The sequence below is a fragment of the Dendrobates tinctorius genome, unplaced genomic scaffold (assembly GCF_039654945.1).
Source record: "Dendrobates tinctorius isolate UK_male_01 unplaced genomic scaffold, ASM3965494v1 ptg000388l, whole genome shotgun sequence".
In the NCBI taxonomy this organism is placed as follows: Eukaryota; Metazoa; Chordata; class Amphibia; order Anura; family Dendrobatidae; genus Dendrobates; species Dendrobates tinctorius.
In genome coordinates, this window is record NW_027362054.1 from 3,431,780 (window position 1) to 3,447,260 (window position 15,481).

The following is a 15,481-nucleotide window of genomic DNA, read 5'->3' on the forward strand; positions in this document are numbered from 1 at the left end:
TCATGTACCCGGATCAGTCGTCCTGGCCCCTTTGCAGAGAAACAGCCCCAAAGCATGATGTTTCCACCACCATGCTTTACAGTAGGTATGGTGTTTGATGGATGCAACTCAGTATTCTTTTTCCTCCAAACACAACAAGTTGTGTTTCTACCAAACAGTTCCAGTTTGGTTTCATCAGACCATAGGACATTCTCCCAAAACTCCTCTGGATCATCCAAATGCTCTCTAGCAAACTTCAGACGGGCCCGGACATGTACAGGCTTAAGCAGTGGGACACGTCTGGCACTGCAGGATCTGAGTCCATGGTGGCGTAGTGTGTTACTTATGGTAGGCCTTGTTACATTGGTCCCAGCTCTCTGCAGTTCATTCACTAGGTCCCCCCGCGTGGTTCTGGGATTTTTGCTCACCGTTCTTGTGATCATTCTGACCCCACGGGGTGGGATTTTGCGTGGAGCACCAGATCGAGGGAGATTATCAGTGGTCTTGTATGTCTTCCATTTTCTAATTATTGCTCCCACAGTTGATTTCTTCACTCCAAGCTGGTTGGCTATTGCAGATTCAGTCTTCCCAGCCTGGTGCAGGGCTACAATTTTGTTTCTGGTGTCCTTTGACAGCTCTTTGGTCTTCACCATAGTGGAGTTTGGAGTCAGACTGTTTGAGGGTTTGCACAGGTGTCTTTTTATACTGATAACACGTTTAAACAGGTGCCATTACTACAGGTAATGAGTGGAGGAAAGAGGAGACTCAAAGAAGAAGTTACAGGTCTGCGAGAGCCAGAAATCTTGATTGCTTGTTTCTGACCAAATACTTATTTTCCACCATAATATGCAAATAAAAGGAAAAAAAAAACAGACAATGTGATTTTCTGGATTTTTTTTCTCAGTTTGTCTCCCATAGTTGAGGTCTACCTATGATGTAAATTACAGACGCCTCTCATCTTTTTAAGTGGTGGAACTTGCACTATTGCTGACTGACTAAATACTTTTTTGCCCCACTGTATATATGCACAGAATGCACATTGATTTTTGTGCTTTTTGCTTTCTCTGGTTAATGGTCATGTGTTAATATGCACTTACATTGTGCATACACATTAACTTACTTTCTCAGTTCAGACTCCAGTTTTTTATTCATTTCATTGTGCATTCTGTGCATATATGGGTGTGACCGCCCTCTTTCTGAGCTGGGAAATAGCTTACTCACCGATAACGGTGTTTCTCGGAACCCATGACAGCACCACGGAGAGAGGGGGTCCGCCCATCAAGGACAGCAAAGGCAGTACCTCTCCACCGCCCCAGTTGGTTACAGAGCATCAGAGGGTCTCCCGGTTAGTTAACAAAAGTATATAAACATAACATTATAATATTGCATATTATGGAGAAGCCCCGTGTCTAACAAAAAACACTTTACACACATTAACTCGTGCTTACCTGCACAAGTGAAGGGGGGGGGGATAAGTGGGTGCTGTCATGGGTTCCAAGAAACACCTTTATCGGTAAGTAACTAACCTATTCTCTCTCACCCATGACAGCACCACAGAGAGAATTTCAGAGATTGGTAGCTTAGGGAGGGACCACCGCCTAAAGGACCCTTCTCCCGAAGGTCAGGTCAGACGTAGAGGCTAGATCTAAGCGATAGTGCCTAAAAAAGGTAGAAGGTGTTGACCAGGTGGCCGCCTTACAGATCTGCTCTATTGATACCTCTGATCTTTCTGCCCATGAGGTCGCCATTTCCCTTGTAGAGTGAGCTTTTAGACCCTCAGGGATGGTATTCCCGCTGGATGAATACGCCAGGGCAATCTCATCCCTTATCCTCCTTGCTAGGGTACTCTTGGATGCCTTGAGTCCCTTCCGAGGTCCCTGGAAACACACAAAGAGAGACCTTTCCTTCCTATATCTCTTGGTGGCCTCTAGGTACTGAACTAGACACCTTCACATCCAGGGTGTGAAATTTCTCCTCTCCCCTATTCCTAGGGTTTGGGCAGAAGGAAGGAAGGACCACTTCTTGGGACCTATGGAAGTGTTTCGACACCTTAGGTAGGTATGCTGGATCAGGTTTTAATATGACTCTATCGTCCAGGATTTTAGTGAACGGGGGTATTGCTGACAGAGCCTGAACATCGCTCACTCTGCGAGCGGATGTTAGGGCCACTAAAAGTATAGTTTTTAATGATAGGGTTTTTAGGGGTGCTGATTGGATAGGCTCGAATGGGGGCCCTGTTAGTGCAGACAACACTAATTTTAGATCCCATGACGGTATTTTCTGGGTGGTTATTGGCCTAGACCTGGCTGCGGCCCTCAAACCGTGCCACCCAAGGGTTGCCTGCCACATCCTGGTTATAAAGGCCACCTAGAGCCGCTATCTGTACCTTCAATGTATTAGTTGCCAGCTCCTGCTCTAACCCTTTTTGTAGGAATTCGAGAATTTTGTCAATTTGGATTCCATCTTGAACCCTAACCCCAGAGCTAGATAGAAATTTCTTCCAAGTTCTACCATAGGCCCTGGTTGTGATCGGTTTCCTACTCTTTTGTAACGTGGAAACCAGGTTTTCTGAAAACCCTCTCCCCCTCAGCAGTGCCCTTTCAAATTCCATGCTGTTAAATGGAGGTTCACTGCCTGAGGGTGTAACACGGGACCTTGGGACAGAAGGTCGGGGAGATCTGGTAGAACCCAGGGGTCGGTTATTGACAGTATGCTCAGCCAGGATAACCAAGTTCTTTTTGGCCAAAACGGGGCTATTAGTATCATTCGTGCCCTGTCTTCTCTGACTTTCCTTATGACTGCCGGGATGAGAATGAGCGGTGGAAAGGCATACATTAGGCCCTGCGTCCATGGAAGCATAAACGCATCCAGGGTCCTGGGATTCCCCCTGGGGTCTAGGGAACAAAATGCTTCCACTTTTTTGTTTTTGTGGTCGGCAAACAGATCCATGTCCAGGGTTCCCCACATTTTTACAATTTTCCGAAAAATGGATTTTAGAACCCACTCCCCTTGATGTAGCTGGGTGCGACTTAGAAAGTCTGTTGTCTGGTTTTCTGCTCCCCGTATGTGTAGTGCAGATAGGGACAGTAGGTTTCTCTCGGCTAGCGTGAATATTTCGGAGGATGTGTTCATTAGCGTTCGGGACCTGGTTCCCCCCTGATTTATGTAGGCCACCGTCACTCGATTGTCCGAAAATATTCGGACATGATGTCCCTTTAATACCGGTAGAAAGTGTGTTAGGGCGTAGCCTACTGCCAGCAGTTCCTTTTGGTTCGAGGAGGCTTCTAGTTCCTGACCTCCCCATTCCCCCTGAGCCACCATGTTGCTTATGTGTGCTCCCCATCCCTTGGGACTGGCATCCGTGGTGATTGTGTGTGTGACTTATCACCCAGGGAATCCCTTTGGATAGGTTGTCTGTTTCCCCACCAAGCTAGGGAACGAATAGTTTTGGAGTCTAGTGTAACGTAACCTTCCAAGTGACCTCTTAATGCTGACTGGTTGGCTAAAACATCCCATTGGAGATCTCTCGTATGTAGCTGTGCCCACTGGACCGCCGGCAGGCATGCGGAGAGGGACCCTAACAGTGACATTGCTTTTCTTAGCGTCATGGAAGGGTTCTGCGTTGCTCTTGCTACGATCTGAGCGATGATCTCCTTTTTGTGGTCTGGCAGGTAACACTCCTGGGTGTTTGAGTCCAGTGTCAGGCCTAGGAACTCCTGGACTTTCCTGGGCTCCAGCCTTGATTTTTTTAGGTTTAGGAGCCATCCGAGGTTTTTTTTTTTTTTTTTTTTTTTTTTTTTTTTTTTTTTAAGAGTGCCCATCACTCTGTCCCTCTGTTCCCTGCATCTTTGGGCTGAGTTGCTCGCTATTAAAAAGTCGTCCAGATATGGGACTATTAGAACATCTTGTTCTCTTAGGTGAGCCATCATCTCTGCCACTAGTTTCGTGAAGATTCTCGGGGCTACTGAGATCCCAAATGGCAGGGCCCTGTACTGAAATTCCCTTATTTCGCCTCCTATGGAGACCGCAAGTCCGAGGTATTGTCGGGAGTCTTTGTAGATGGGGACGTGATAGTAGGCATCACTGAGGTCTAATACTACCATGAAGCAATGTGGAAAGAGAATTTTGATGGTCGACTTGATCGACTCCATTTTGAACTTCTCGTTTTTGACAGTATCGTTCAGTCTTTTTAGATTTATAATTGTCCGGAAGGTAACGTCCAGTTTGGTTATTAGGAAGAGAGGCGAGTAGAATCCTCTGCCTTTCTCCCATGGGGGAACCTCCTGGAGGACTTTTTTGTTCAACAGGCTTAGGACCTCTTTTTCGAGGGCTTCTTGTTCTATTACTGATGATCTAAGTGGGGTCACTACATATTTTTGAGGTGGGAGAGAAAGTCTATCCTTAACCCTAATCCTATCAGATTTAATAACCAAGGGTTGTTCGATATTTTCCTCCAGGCTGGGAGAAAAAAAGCTTAGCCTCCCTCCCACCCTGGGCAAACAGTCACTTGGAGGGCTTTTTGTCTCGGGACGAGTTACCAAAGAAGAACCCCCTGTCTCTCCTTCTGTCGTCCCATTTCTGCTCTCTCGGGGGGTCTCCTCTGAAAAATTTTTTTGTTCCGAAAGGACCTTTTAAAGCATGTGGGGCCTGTAGGGCCTAAATTTGGGAATACCTTCTTTTTGTCCCCCGCCTTTTCGAGGATGTCATCCAAAGTCTCTCCAAATAGGAATTTCCCTTCACAAGGGATGGCACATAGTTTGTAAATCCCCAGGCCAACATTTAAGCCACAGCGTTCTTCGGGCTTCGTTTGACAGGGCTGCCGTTTTGGATGACAACCTTACCGAATCAGCCGAAGAGTCAGCTAAGAAGGCCGCCGCTCCCCTTATCACGGGAATGGATTCCAGGATCTTCTCCCTGGGTGTACCTTCCCTTAGCTGCTTCTCTAGTCGGTCTACCCACACCATGAGGGCTCTGGAGGTACAAGTTGCCGCTATCGCTGGCCTAAGATTTCCTCCTGCTGATTCCCAGGTGCCCTTGAGGAAAGTATCAGCTTTTTTGTCTAATGGGTCCTTTAGAGTACCCATATCCTCAAAGGGGAGTGCAAATTTTTTCGAGGCTTTGGCGACCACCACGTCTAACTTCGGGGCTCTGTCCCAGGACGTGGACGCTTCCTCGTCAAATGGGTATTTTCTTTTAAGGGAGGGAACCGTGGCGTTCTTCCTATCTGGTCTCACCCATTCTTTTTTTTATCAGGCCCTGTACATTCTCGTTTAGCGGGAATACTCTGCGTCTCTTTTGGCCTAATCCCCCGAACATTATGTCCTGGACTGATCTATCTGGCCGAGGGTCTGCTACCCCCATGGTAGACCTTACCGCCTTTACTAACATGTCTACCTCATCCAGGGGAAAGCAATGACGCCCCTCTGTTTCCTCATCTGAGGATGACGAGTCGGTGTCTGAAGTATTTGATGTAACTTCCCCTGACGTCGAGGAATCTGACTGGGAGGCCGCTACTGTGTCCCTTTTCTTTCCCCTCTCTTTGCGTTTTAGGGAAGAAAGGGCACTTTGAAACTCCGATCGGATTACTGCTCTTAGATCCAAGGCGTAATCCGGGGTTTCATCACAAAGAACTTCCTGTATGCAGGAGTCGCAGAGTTTTTTATCCCAAGCTGCTGGTAGCGGCCTTCTACAGGTGGGTCATTCCCTGTTTTGTCTTTTTTTTCTTCTTTCCCTAATAAGGGAAGGAAGTCTATTATAATGGGGGACATTCACGTAGATTACTTACCCCATCATGCACGCTTGCAGGTACCGGTTCGGGAGGTGGATTCAGATCCTTCATGGGCTGATCCACAGGAGGTGATTTGCTCCTCGCAGTCGACTTGCTCCGCTCCGTGGAGTGGCTACTGGACCGGCCCTCTCGCCTGTCCTTTTTTTTGCCGGCGATGGTGCCTGTGCTGCTCCTTATGCTGCTGCATTGGCTGCTCCTCATGCTGGTCGCTGTCCTCCATGTCTATAGGATGCTTCCAGCAAGGAGCAGCTCCCACCGTCTTCTTTTGAATCTCCCGGGCCCTGACATCAGCCTGCCCCGCTGTGCCCCGGGGAGCGCGCAATGCGCATGCGCCGACCGCGGAGACCCGGAAGTCTTCATTCCATTTCCGGGGCAGCGCCATATTGGTACACCTCTGTACCGCGCGCTGCCCCCGCGTGTATCGGCGTCCCTCCAGCCCCATTCTCCCTTTCGGAGCGGCGGCTCGGTCCTCCCCGCCCGCTCACCCTGTACAGCCCCTCGGCTACAGCGGTGGCGGCTTTAGGCACCGACCCGGCCGCGGCATGGGCCCCCCCCGCTGCCAGGACTACGAACAGGACGGCCCTGGCTCCTCTTCAAAGGTAAGCCTGCCGCAGGATCCACGGGTCACCCGTCAAGGGCAGGAACCCAACTGGGGGCTGAGCAGAGGTGCCACCTTTTTATCTGTAGGTTCCTGTCCTTGATGGGAGGATCCCCTCTCTCCGTGGTGCTGTCATGGGTGAGAGAGAAACCATCCTGTCTGGCCTAAGCTTTTACTAGTGGTTCAGTCCCTCGATCCTTGGTCACATTCACGTCACTTGGCAAGTGGAAAGGTTTTAAATACTGTCCCACAAGGGTTGCCTTGACGTGGCGGGATGGCTTGTACATTATTTTGATCAAAATTATGTTTACGAAATAGCCTTATTATTACCTTTATGCATTATTTTCAGTTTATTTTTTAATTTTAGGATATTTGTGTTTTTTGTTTTCTCTGTATATAGAGGGGCTATGTGGGTGCTCATACTGTATATAGAGGGGCCATGTGGGAGTTCATATTGTATATAGAGAGGCTATGTGGTTGTTCATACTGTGTATAGAGAGGTTATGTCGGGGCTCATATTGTATATAGGGAGGCTATGTGGGGGCTCATACAGTATGTAGGGAGGCTATGTGGGGGCTCACAGTATATAGGGAGTCGGTGTCTGGGCTGATAGGGTATATAGGGGGATGTCAGCATATTTATGCTCAACATTGAGATTATTTATATTAATTGTAATTCATATTTAAATATTAAATATTGAGTAGAATTAATTTCAGCCTATTGGTTCGGCCTCTACAACAGTCACAGTCTCTGATGTGGTGTTTTGGGAAAACTAATTGCCCACCCCTTAACTGATAAGCAATCAAGACATACATTAGAGGATCTGAAACTCTTACATGTTATCAGACAAAAACAACGACACTTTGCTAGACAGCAGTGATTAATGCGGAGTAACATTACAACATAAGGGAAGGTGACAGCTGACGTGCAGCAAGGGAAGGTTTGGGGAGATCTGATGCAGAGGAATTATCGACCACTGCATACCCAACACATCACAAAATAGAAGGAAGTTAGGGCAATTTTGAGTGACCAACCCTCTGTGGAGATTTTCTCCAGATCCGAGCCGAGGGCTCCCTCTGGCAGAGTCATCAGAATTTTCTCTCCAGTGTGAGAAGCAGCAATACTCAGGGTTTCTGACGCTTCCTCTGTGGGGAGGGGAGGGCAGGTAAATAACTATGCCCATGTCTCAAAAAGGACAGGCAAAAGGAAAGGAGAGACAGACGGTAGCCGAAATCCACACTCAGTCATGGCAGTTCTTTGAAAACTAGACCTCTGGTGGAATAAGTCATAGATGACCATTTTTTACAATTTCTTACCTAGACATTATTTGCTCATAATAACACTTCAATACTGGAGTCTGGCTCTTATGTCCTTTATGCATTTCCACCTTAATCATTCCATTTGTTTCCTACTAGAGGCTTTCTAGACAGTTTTTTACTATTATAGAGAGTCTTACTTTTCCCCATAGACTCCAGCTATGTGCAGGCACAAAGTCATCTTTCCTTGGCACCATGCAGAATTTGGGGGAGGGGGAGTTCTATAGAACGACCACAATGCGGATGGCACAGAGTACTAGATACTACATGTGGAGGCCAAGTGACTGATTTATTCCAGCAAGTAGGTTTTCCAGTGGTCTCAGGCAAGAATTAGCAAATTACAATGAGGAAAAAAAAAGTGAATAGCAATAACTGAAATGTTTAAGGAGGAAATTACTGAGAATTTGGTGAAGAGCATGCTTGAAATAAGAATTTAGTACTTTATTGGAAATGCATGACCTCTGCAGGATAATTGAACAGAACTGTTTGATATTACTAACCTGAATTTTCTAGCTTTGTTTCATTGCTGTCAGAATCGTCATGAGGCAATGTAGAACAGGGGGCGGCCGTAGTCACCACTGGATTTTGGGGGGGGGGGGAGACAAAGAAAAAACAAAAAACAAAAGAAGTCACTGAAGTTTACTAAGACTCCATACACACTAGCATCATGATCACGTTTATGATGCCGGCAAGCCAGGAATGACAGAATAGTTTTCAAACAGGTAAAGTCCTGATAGATCACTGTGAAATATATCCTACATGTTATACATCTTTTTTTGTTGCACATTTTTCACCTTTTGCAGGGTGCAGTTGGGCCCTTTGGTGTTGGCTTGGGGAATTGGGGTGTCTGTGATGGGCAGCGCACCTAATCTAATTGTATGGGGGTCACTAATAGGCTGTAAGCCAGATACTGCGCACTACATCTGTGTGACTGGTGCCATATACAAGCCATATCCTTGTGCATTTATAATATCACCATGAATGTTAGATGTGCGAGTGGTTGTTCCATCAGTATTATGCAACATCTGCTGCGTCCACCTCTATCATGGAGGCCTGCTGCATCCTGTAGTGCCTTAGTATTGTGTCTTGCTGTTCGCAAGTAAGGCTGCTTTTTTTCTGTGATGTTTTTTGAATTGCAGGTCCTTTTCGGTTAGGCATCTTCTGGGGCACCAGTGTTTTGGATAGCAATGTAAGCAACGTTTCTTTACTGACCAAGTGTGAACACAGGCTAGTCTATGAGTAGCAGCACCTTCTAACTATGGATTGTGCAAAATAAATCAGCGGAATTGAGTACACAACTCTGAGGGTATGTGCACACGCTGCGGTTTTGCTGCGGTTCTGGCCCTGCAGAACTGCAGCAGTTCCGCAGACATGGTACTTTACCATGTTAGCCTATGGGTTTTCAAAACCGCAGTGCTCACGCTGCGGTTTTTTACCTGCGGAAAAGCTGCGTTTTTTTTTCCGCAGCATGTCAATTGTTTCTGCGGATTCTGCTGCGGTTTCACTCCTTTAACATAGTAGAGGTGTGAAACCGCAGGGCAAAACCGCAGGTCACTTTACCTGCCGTTTTACCTGCGGGAAAAAACCCGCAGCAGAATCCGCAGCGTGTGCACTCACCCTGATTCAGCTTGGGGAGCAGTGAAAACAGCTGCTGCAGTCTGCATTTTCAGCTATCTGGACCACCAATAAAACAAATGGAATAATCGATCATTGACTTGTCAACCCAAAAAAAGACCAGCTGATAATCTTACACTTGACAACAACCCATTACAATTTTAATTAAACTGGTTTGAAAATATTTTGACTAGAAGTTGGCTGTTACCTGTGTTTTGTTGGGACAACTGCGGTGTCAGCGTAGTTCCAGATGTCGGACATGGTATACTCTGCACAGTCTTTGATTTTTGGGGTACAGGACGAGCAGCAAGAAGGGCTTGCTTGCTGAGTTCCATCAACTCTTTGCCAAAAAATGCTTCCTACGGCGAGAGGACAAAATATGTTATCGAACTTTTATTTTAAATGAAAATAAAAAAAATGAACAAAAGAATTATGAAAAAAATATAATTTTCTACATGAAAGTAGAACAGTACCAAGTCTACAATAGTCATTCATATTTTCAGACTATCAATCTAGCATTTATAAAGTCTTGTAAATAAAGATGGTTTTTACAAATTGACTTTGTTTACATCATCCATAATTTTAGTTACATTGATAATTCAATTTACTAAACCTAAGGAACGCAAGAGTATTAAGCAATTTACTGGCAAGAATGCAAAGCTATAAAAGGTGTTATCCCATCAATATCAAAGCATAGAATATCCTTAGGATAGGTCATCAGTACCATAGTGACTGGCTGGGGACTGCACAATGCCCGCTATTCAAAAGAAAAGGAGTGGATCTGCAGTACCCCACTGTGGCCACAGCGCTGTGCTGTGCAGCTACACTACTAAGCACAGGTGATCAGTGGCAGCGCCAAATGTTGGACCTCCACCAATCTGGGATTAACTATCCTATTAAAAGTACAAGACAACCGCTTTAGCTAAACTATTGCTTTGAAAGGAATACCAGTCAAGGGCTCATTCAGATGTCACTACACGTACAAGTTCTAGCCGTGGTTTTTTCTCCACCTTTTATAGTCTACGGAGATGTCCACATGATTTTGGACCAAGTCACAATTTAAACTCACCAGTGCAAGCCAATCAGTCTGTGAAAAACATTGGACAGCACTAGGATGCTGTGTGCTGTCCAATCTTCAGTGACTTTCACAGGAGAAGCTTGAAAAAAACTCCAGTTTTTTGTTTTTTCTTTTGTATACGAGAAGAAAATTATAAAAAAAAAAAAAAAAAAAAAACTGATGCTGACCAAGCACTGATGAAAATTAGGTTTTTGAAGCTTAAGAAAAATTCCTGCCATCTGAATGAGGCCTTAGATCTTCGCTTTTAAACAACAGGATCCAAGCTCTTACTGAATTTCATCTTTTAAGCCCTTATCGCACTAAGAAGTGAATTAACATCCTGGTAAGGGATCTGCAAGTACAGAGGGGGCTCAGTTAGGAAGCTCCCTCTACACAAGGCTGATGCCAGCTATATTACATGGCCTGCACTATGGCGCCATTTTATTGAACACACTGTATGTGAATTGATTCGGCCCCATTTTATTGAAGTAATGTACTACAATGTTAACAGCAGTGCGCACGCGCCGGCCATAGGGATGAAGGCGATAGCCGGCGCGTGCGCACTGCTGTTAACATTGTAGTACATTACTTCAATAAAATGGGGCCGAATCAGCACATGCCACAATCTCCGGAGTCATTTTACTGAAGACACTGTATATGCCAATTTACAAACAGTCTTAAAAAACAGGTGCTCAAGTCAGCTCGTGCACATACCGCGCTTTACTGAAGTATTGTACTACAAAATTAAATGTACCAATAAAAATGCTCGCCACCCGGGCGTAGAATGGGTTCAATAGCTAGTCTGTCTAGAATAGATGTTAACCATTTAGATGCTGCTGTGAGTCGGCTCTAATCACGATTGTGGGAGACCAAATTTGTTACCAATGGCAGCCGGGGACCTGCTAAAGTCCTCCAATGCTGGTACTTCAGGACTGCTGTGAAGCTCAGCCACAGGCCACAATTTGTGGGATAACTAGATTTACACTATACACCGCATTTTTCAGACTAACACGCTCTAGACCATATGACGCACCTAGGCATTAAAGAAGGAAAATAGCCCAAAAAATGTTGAATTAAAAAATGTGGTAAAATATTTAATAACATGCCTGCTGACACTTATGAGGAAGGTCTGCTGCTGGAGGGCCATAGGCCATACATTTTTGTATGGGGACAACAGTTTTGCACAATCTGTGTGGCTCTGCAGCTGTTACCAGAACTACAGCTCCCATCATCCCAACCTGTTCAAGCATGATGGAAGTTGTAGTTTTGCAACACTTGCAGGGCCAAATTGACAGGTGGCCCTGCAGTGGAATTTAAAAAAAAAAAAAAAAAAAAAGAAAGGGAGGCTCATACAAATCGTGAGGACAGGTTCTGTCATCACGATTTGTTTGAGCCTCTGTTTTAAATTTCACGCTAGCGCCACCCTTCCAATGGGCGGCACTTGTGCACATTCATGTCCCCGCGCTCTCCAGCAAAACGGCGCCGGGTGTGACAAGTGTTCAGACTAACATCTGGTGGTCTAAATCAAAATTGTGCTGATGGCTGCGCATGTGCAGATTGGGATCTTGGCTCGATGACTAGCAGAGATCGCAATCTGCGCATGTGCCGCCATTTTGCTGTAGACGGCCGCCAGCTCCCTGCAGCGGCCCTGCCCCACCACCGCATGCAAGCCTGGTAAGTTACATTTCGGACTAAAAGACGCATCCTAAATTGGGGGGGGGGGGTCCATCATTGTCCAAATAATATGGTATCTCTCTTGTATCTCGTGCAAGAGACCAAATGATCACCAGTAACTCCTATGATAAACACTTTATGGAGGAGAAAAAAAAACAAAAACGCCCCAGCTGTGTTAAATTTTGTCAGGCCACAAAATGGCATCAAAAGTTTTTCAGTTCACTGAGCACATGAAAAGAAAAAAAACCCAACTACAACAGAAAAATAAAAAAGGTTACCGGTCTCGTAAAATGGAGGACCAAAATTCTTTTCTCTATCACTTCATTGGGGGGACACAAAAAAACCATACGTGTATGCTGCTGCCACTATGCACCAAAAAAAAAATGGTCTCCTCTCCAGCAGTGTACACCCCACCAACTGGCACCAAGTTAACCAGTTTAGCTTATTGTCAGTAGGAGGCAGACAGGTCTTTCACTAAACCCTCATCTACCGCGGTTATCGGCGTTTTACAGTAATGATTTTCCTCTTTTTTCAGAGGGTTTCCTCTTCTATCCTTGGAAGGATACAGTGAGAACAGTATCCAAGAAGTATAATTTCTCCTTTCGGAGAATGACATGCTAAGCATGTTGAGATGAGGAGACTTAAAGCCACAATGCTCCTCTGGGAAATATGCTAATTATGCAAATTGTCTCTTCAGAGAGGAAGAGGACTAGAACTCTAGTGCCACCTATTGGAAGATGCAATCCTAAAAGTCAATGTTGACCTTTTAACGAGCCTTATTACATGACTTAGGATAAAAGCCAAGCCAGAATCTCAATTTGCAGACATTGTGTTTCGGGGTACTGCCCCTCGTCAGTACAGACCCTTGTTAGACGCCTCTCTCACAGCCAAACCAGATCTCACACTTTGCACTGATGAGGGGGTGCCGGTCATCCTGATGAAACTGAATTGGCCCAGAAAGGCCTGGTATGAAGAGGTCATCAATCTGCTTGCAGACGCTCCCTGGAGTTTCCCGGAGAGACCAGATCGACTTTCTCAGGGTCACATCTACCACGGAATGCTCGGTAACTCAATTTGACGGCGTGGCTGTTGAACCCGCAGTTTTAAGAGCATCAGAGTTCTCAAGCCAAGCGATTCAGACACTGATAAAAGCTCGGAAGCCTGCATCATCTCGAGTCCACTATCGGACTTCGTAAGCCTTCTTCTGCTGGTGAGATTACTCAGACAGAGCCAATGGCCTTCTCTCTTCCTTCTATTCTAGCCTTCCTTCAAGCAGGATTATATGCAGGGCTTGCCTTCAGCCCGCTGAAGAGCAAAGTCTCAGTGTTATCTATTCTGTTACAAAAGACTCTAGCTTCACGCTCTCAGGTTCAAACCTTTCTTCAACGAGTGGCTCATGCGGCGCCTCCGTATCGACTGCCAGTGGACCCCTGGGACCTCAACTTGGAAGCTCTCAGGAGATCCCCATTTGAATCACTCAGAATTCTTCCTGTCTCTTCTATCTAGGAAAGTCCCAAGACAGGGTGCCCGCTGTCTTGGGGTCATACTTGATTCCGAGCTTTCCTTTTCCCCCCACATTCGATCAATGGCTCGCTCTTGTCATCTGCACCTCAAAAACATTTCTAGAATTCGACCTTTTCTTACTTTTGACTCTGCAAAAACTCTTACTGTTTCTCTTATTCATTCTCGTCTCGACTATTGTAACTCTCTTCTAATCGGTCTCCCTCTTACAAAACTCTCCCCTCTCCAATCTGTCTTGAATGCTGCAGCCAGGATCATATTCCTCACCAATCGTTACACCGATGCCTCTACCTTGTGCCAGTCATTACACTGGCTACCCATCCACTCCAGAATTCAGTATAAACTTATTACCCTCACCCACAAAGCCCTCCATGGCTCAGCACCACCCTACATCTCCTCCCTTGTTTCAGTATACCACCCTACCCGCGCCCTCCATTCTGCTGATGACCTGAGGTTAGTATCCTCAATAGTCAGAACCTCCCACTCCCGTCTCCAAGACTTTACACGTGCCGCGCCAATTCTTTGGAATGCACTTCCCAGGTCAATACGATTAGTCCCCAATCCCCACAATTTTAAGCGTGTCCTGAAAACGCATTTATTCAGACTGGCCTATCGCCTCAACACATTAACCTAACCTATCCCTGTGTGGCAGAGCCAAAAGTTTTACCATAACCAGGTTCCCAGCATCATGTTCCCACATGCTTTATGCATCCATTAGCCCTCTGTGTCTGTACTGTTACACACTTAACATTATGGCTGGTCCATACAATCAGGGCAACTGTTACCACCCACCTTTCATGTCTACCTCTTTCCTCATAGACTGTAAGCTTGCGAGCAGGGCCCTCACTCCTCTTGGTATGTGTTATAATCTACTGTATGTGATTATTGTTATGCTGTAATGTCTATTGTCTGTACAAATCCCCTCTGAAATGTAAAGTGCTGCGGAATATGTCGGCGCTATAAAAATAAAATTTATTATTATTATTATTATTATTAAGTGTTTTTTCTCCTGGCAATTACTTTCCTCAGGCGGGTTTCAGAGCTGGTCACACTTTCTTGTTGCTCTCCCTTCCTTATTCTGCATCAGGATAAGGCAGTTTTGAGTCCTGGTCCATCCTTTCTTCTAAAGGTAGACTCCACTTTTCATCTCAAAGAGGGCGTTGTTCTTCCCGCCTTCTATCCTTCTCCGGTTCACCCCTGGAGTGTTCTCTTAACAGACTGGACCTGGTCAGGGCAATATCGCTTACCTTTCCAGTACTGCTCTCTTCAGGAGGATGGATTTACTCTTTGTTATTCCTGAGGGTACTCTTAAATGCCTTCCTGCATCGAAGGCTACAATTACTCTCTGGATCAGGGCGGCTATCTTGGAGGCATACTGGGTTTAGAACAGAACCCTTCCCACTGGGATAAAGGCATGCTATCTTAGCGGTGGGTGCCTCCTTGGCCGTTCGCCATCAGGCATCCACATTAGAGCTTTGCAAAGCGGCAACATGTTCTACTATTCACACATTTGCCAAGTTCTACAGGGTTCATACCTACGCCTCGACAGATGCCAGTCTAGCTAGGAGAATCTTTCAAGCAGCAGTGGCTAATTCTCTGACCTGAATGGAGTTCGTGCCGTTTCACTCCCAGTGATTGCTTTGGCATGTCCCATGGTTTCTCATATCCCCCAATGAAGCGATCGAAAAAACAGGACTTTTGGTCACTCACTGTAAAATCTATTTCTCAGAGCCCTCATTAGGAGACACAGCACCCCCCCCATGTTTGACAACTGCAATGTTTCTTTCTATTGTTACAGTTTGGTATTATAATTTCTTTTGTATATTGCTCCGTTACATATTGCTTCTCCTACCTACAGCGTGGTGCTGCGGACTTCTTTCCTTAAGCTCTGCCTACTTCCGCATGCGTCCTGCATATTTATCTTTAACATTGTA

At 45.8% G+C, this 15,481-nt stretch overlaps 1 protein-coding gene across 5 annotated transcripts in view; it reads right to left on the reverse strand.

Moving 5' to 3' along the window:
* Positions 1-15,481, reverse strand: part of KMT2D (lysine methyltransferase 2D) — a 305,115-nt gene that overhangs the window by 167,967 nt on the left and 121,667 nt on the right. For all 5 annotated transcript variants that reach the window (XM_073563406.1, XM_073563409.1, XM_073563408.1 and 2 more), the window contains exons 23-24: positions 9,504-9,654; positions 8,182-8,259 (exon numbers count right to left, since the gene is read on the reverse strand). In XM_073563406.1, the coding sequence (XP_073419507.1) occupies positions 8,182-8,259; positions 9,504-9,654 (229 nt within the window). The remainder of the gene's footprint in view (positions 1-8,181; positions 8,260-9,503; positions 9,655-15,481) is intronic.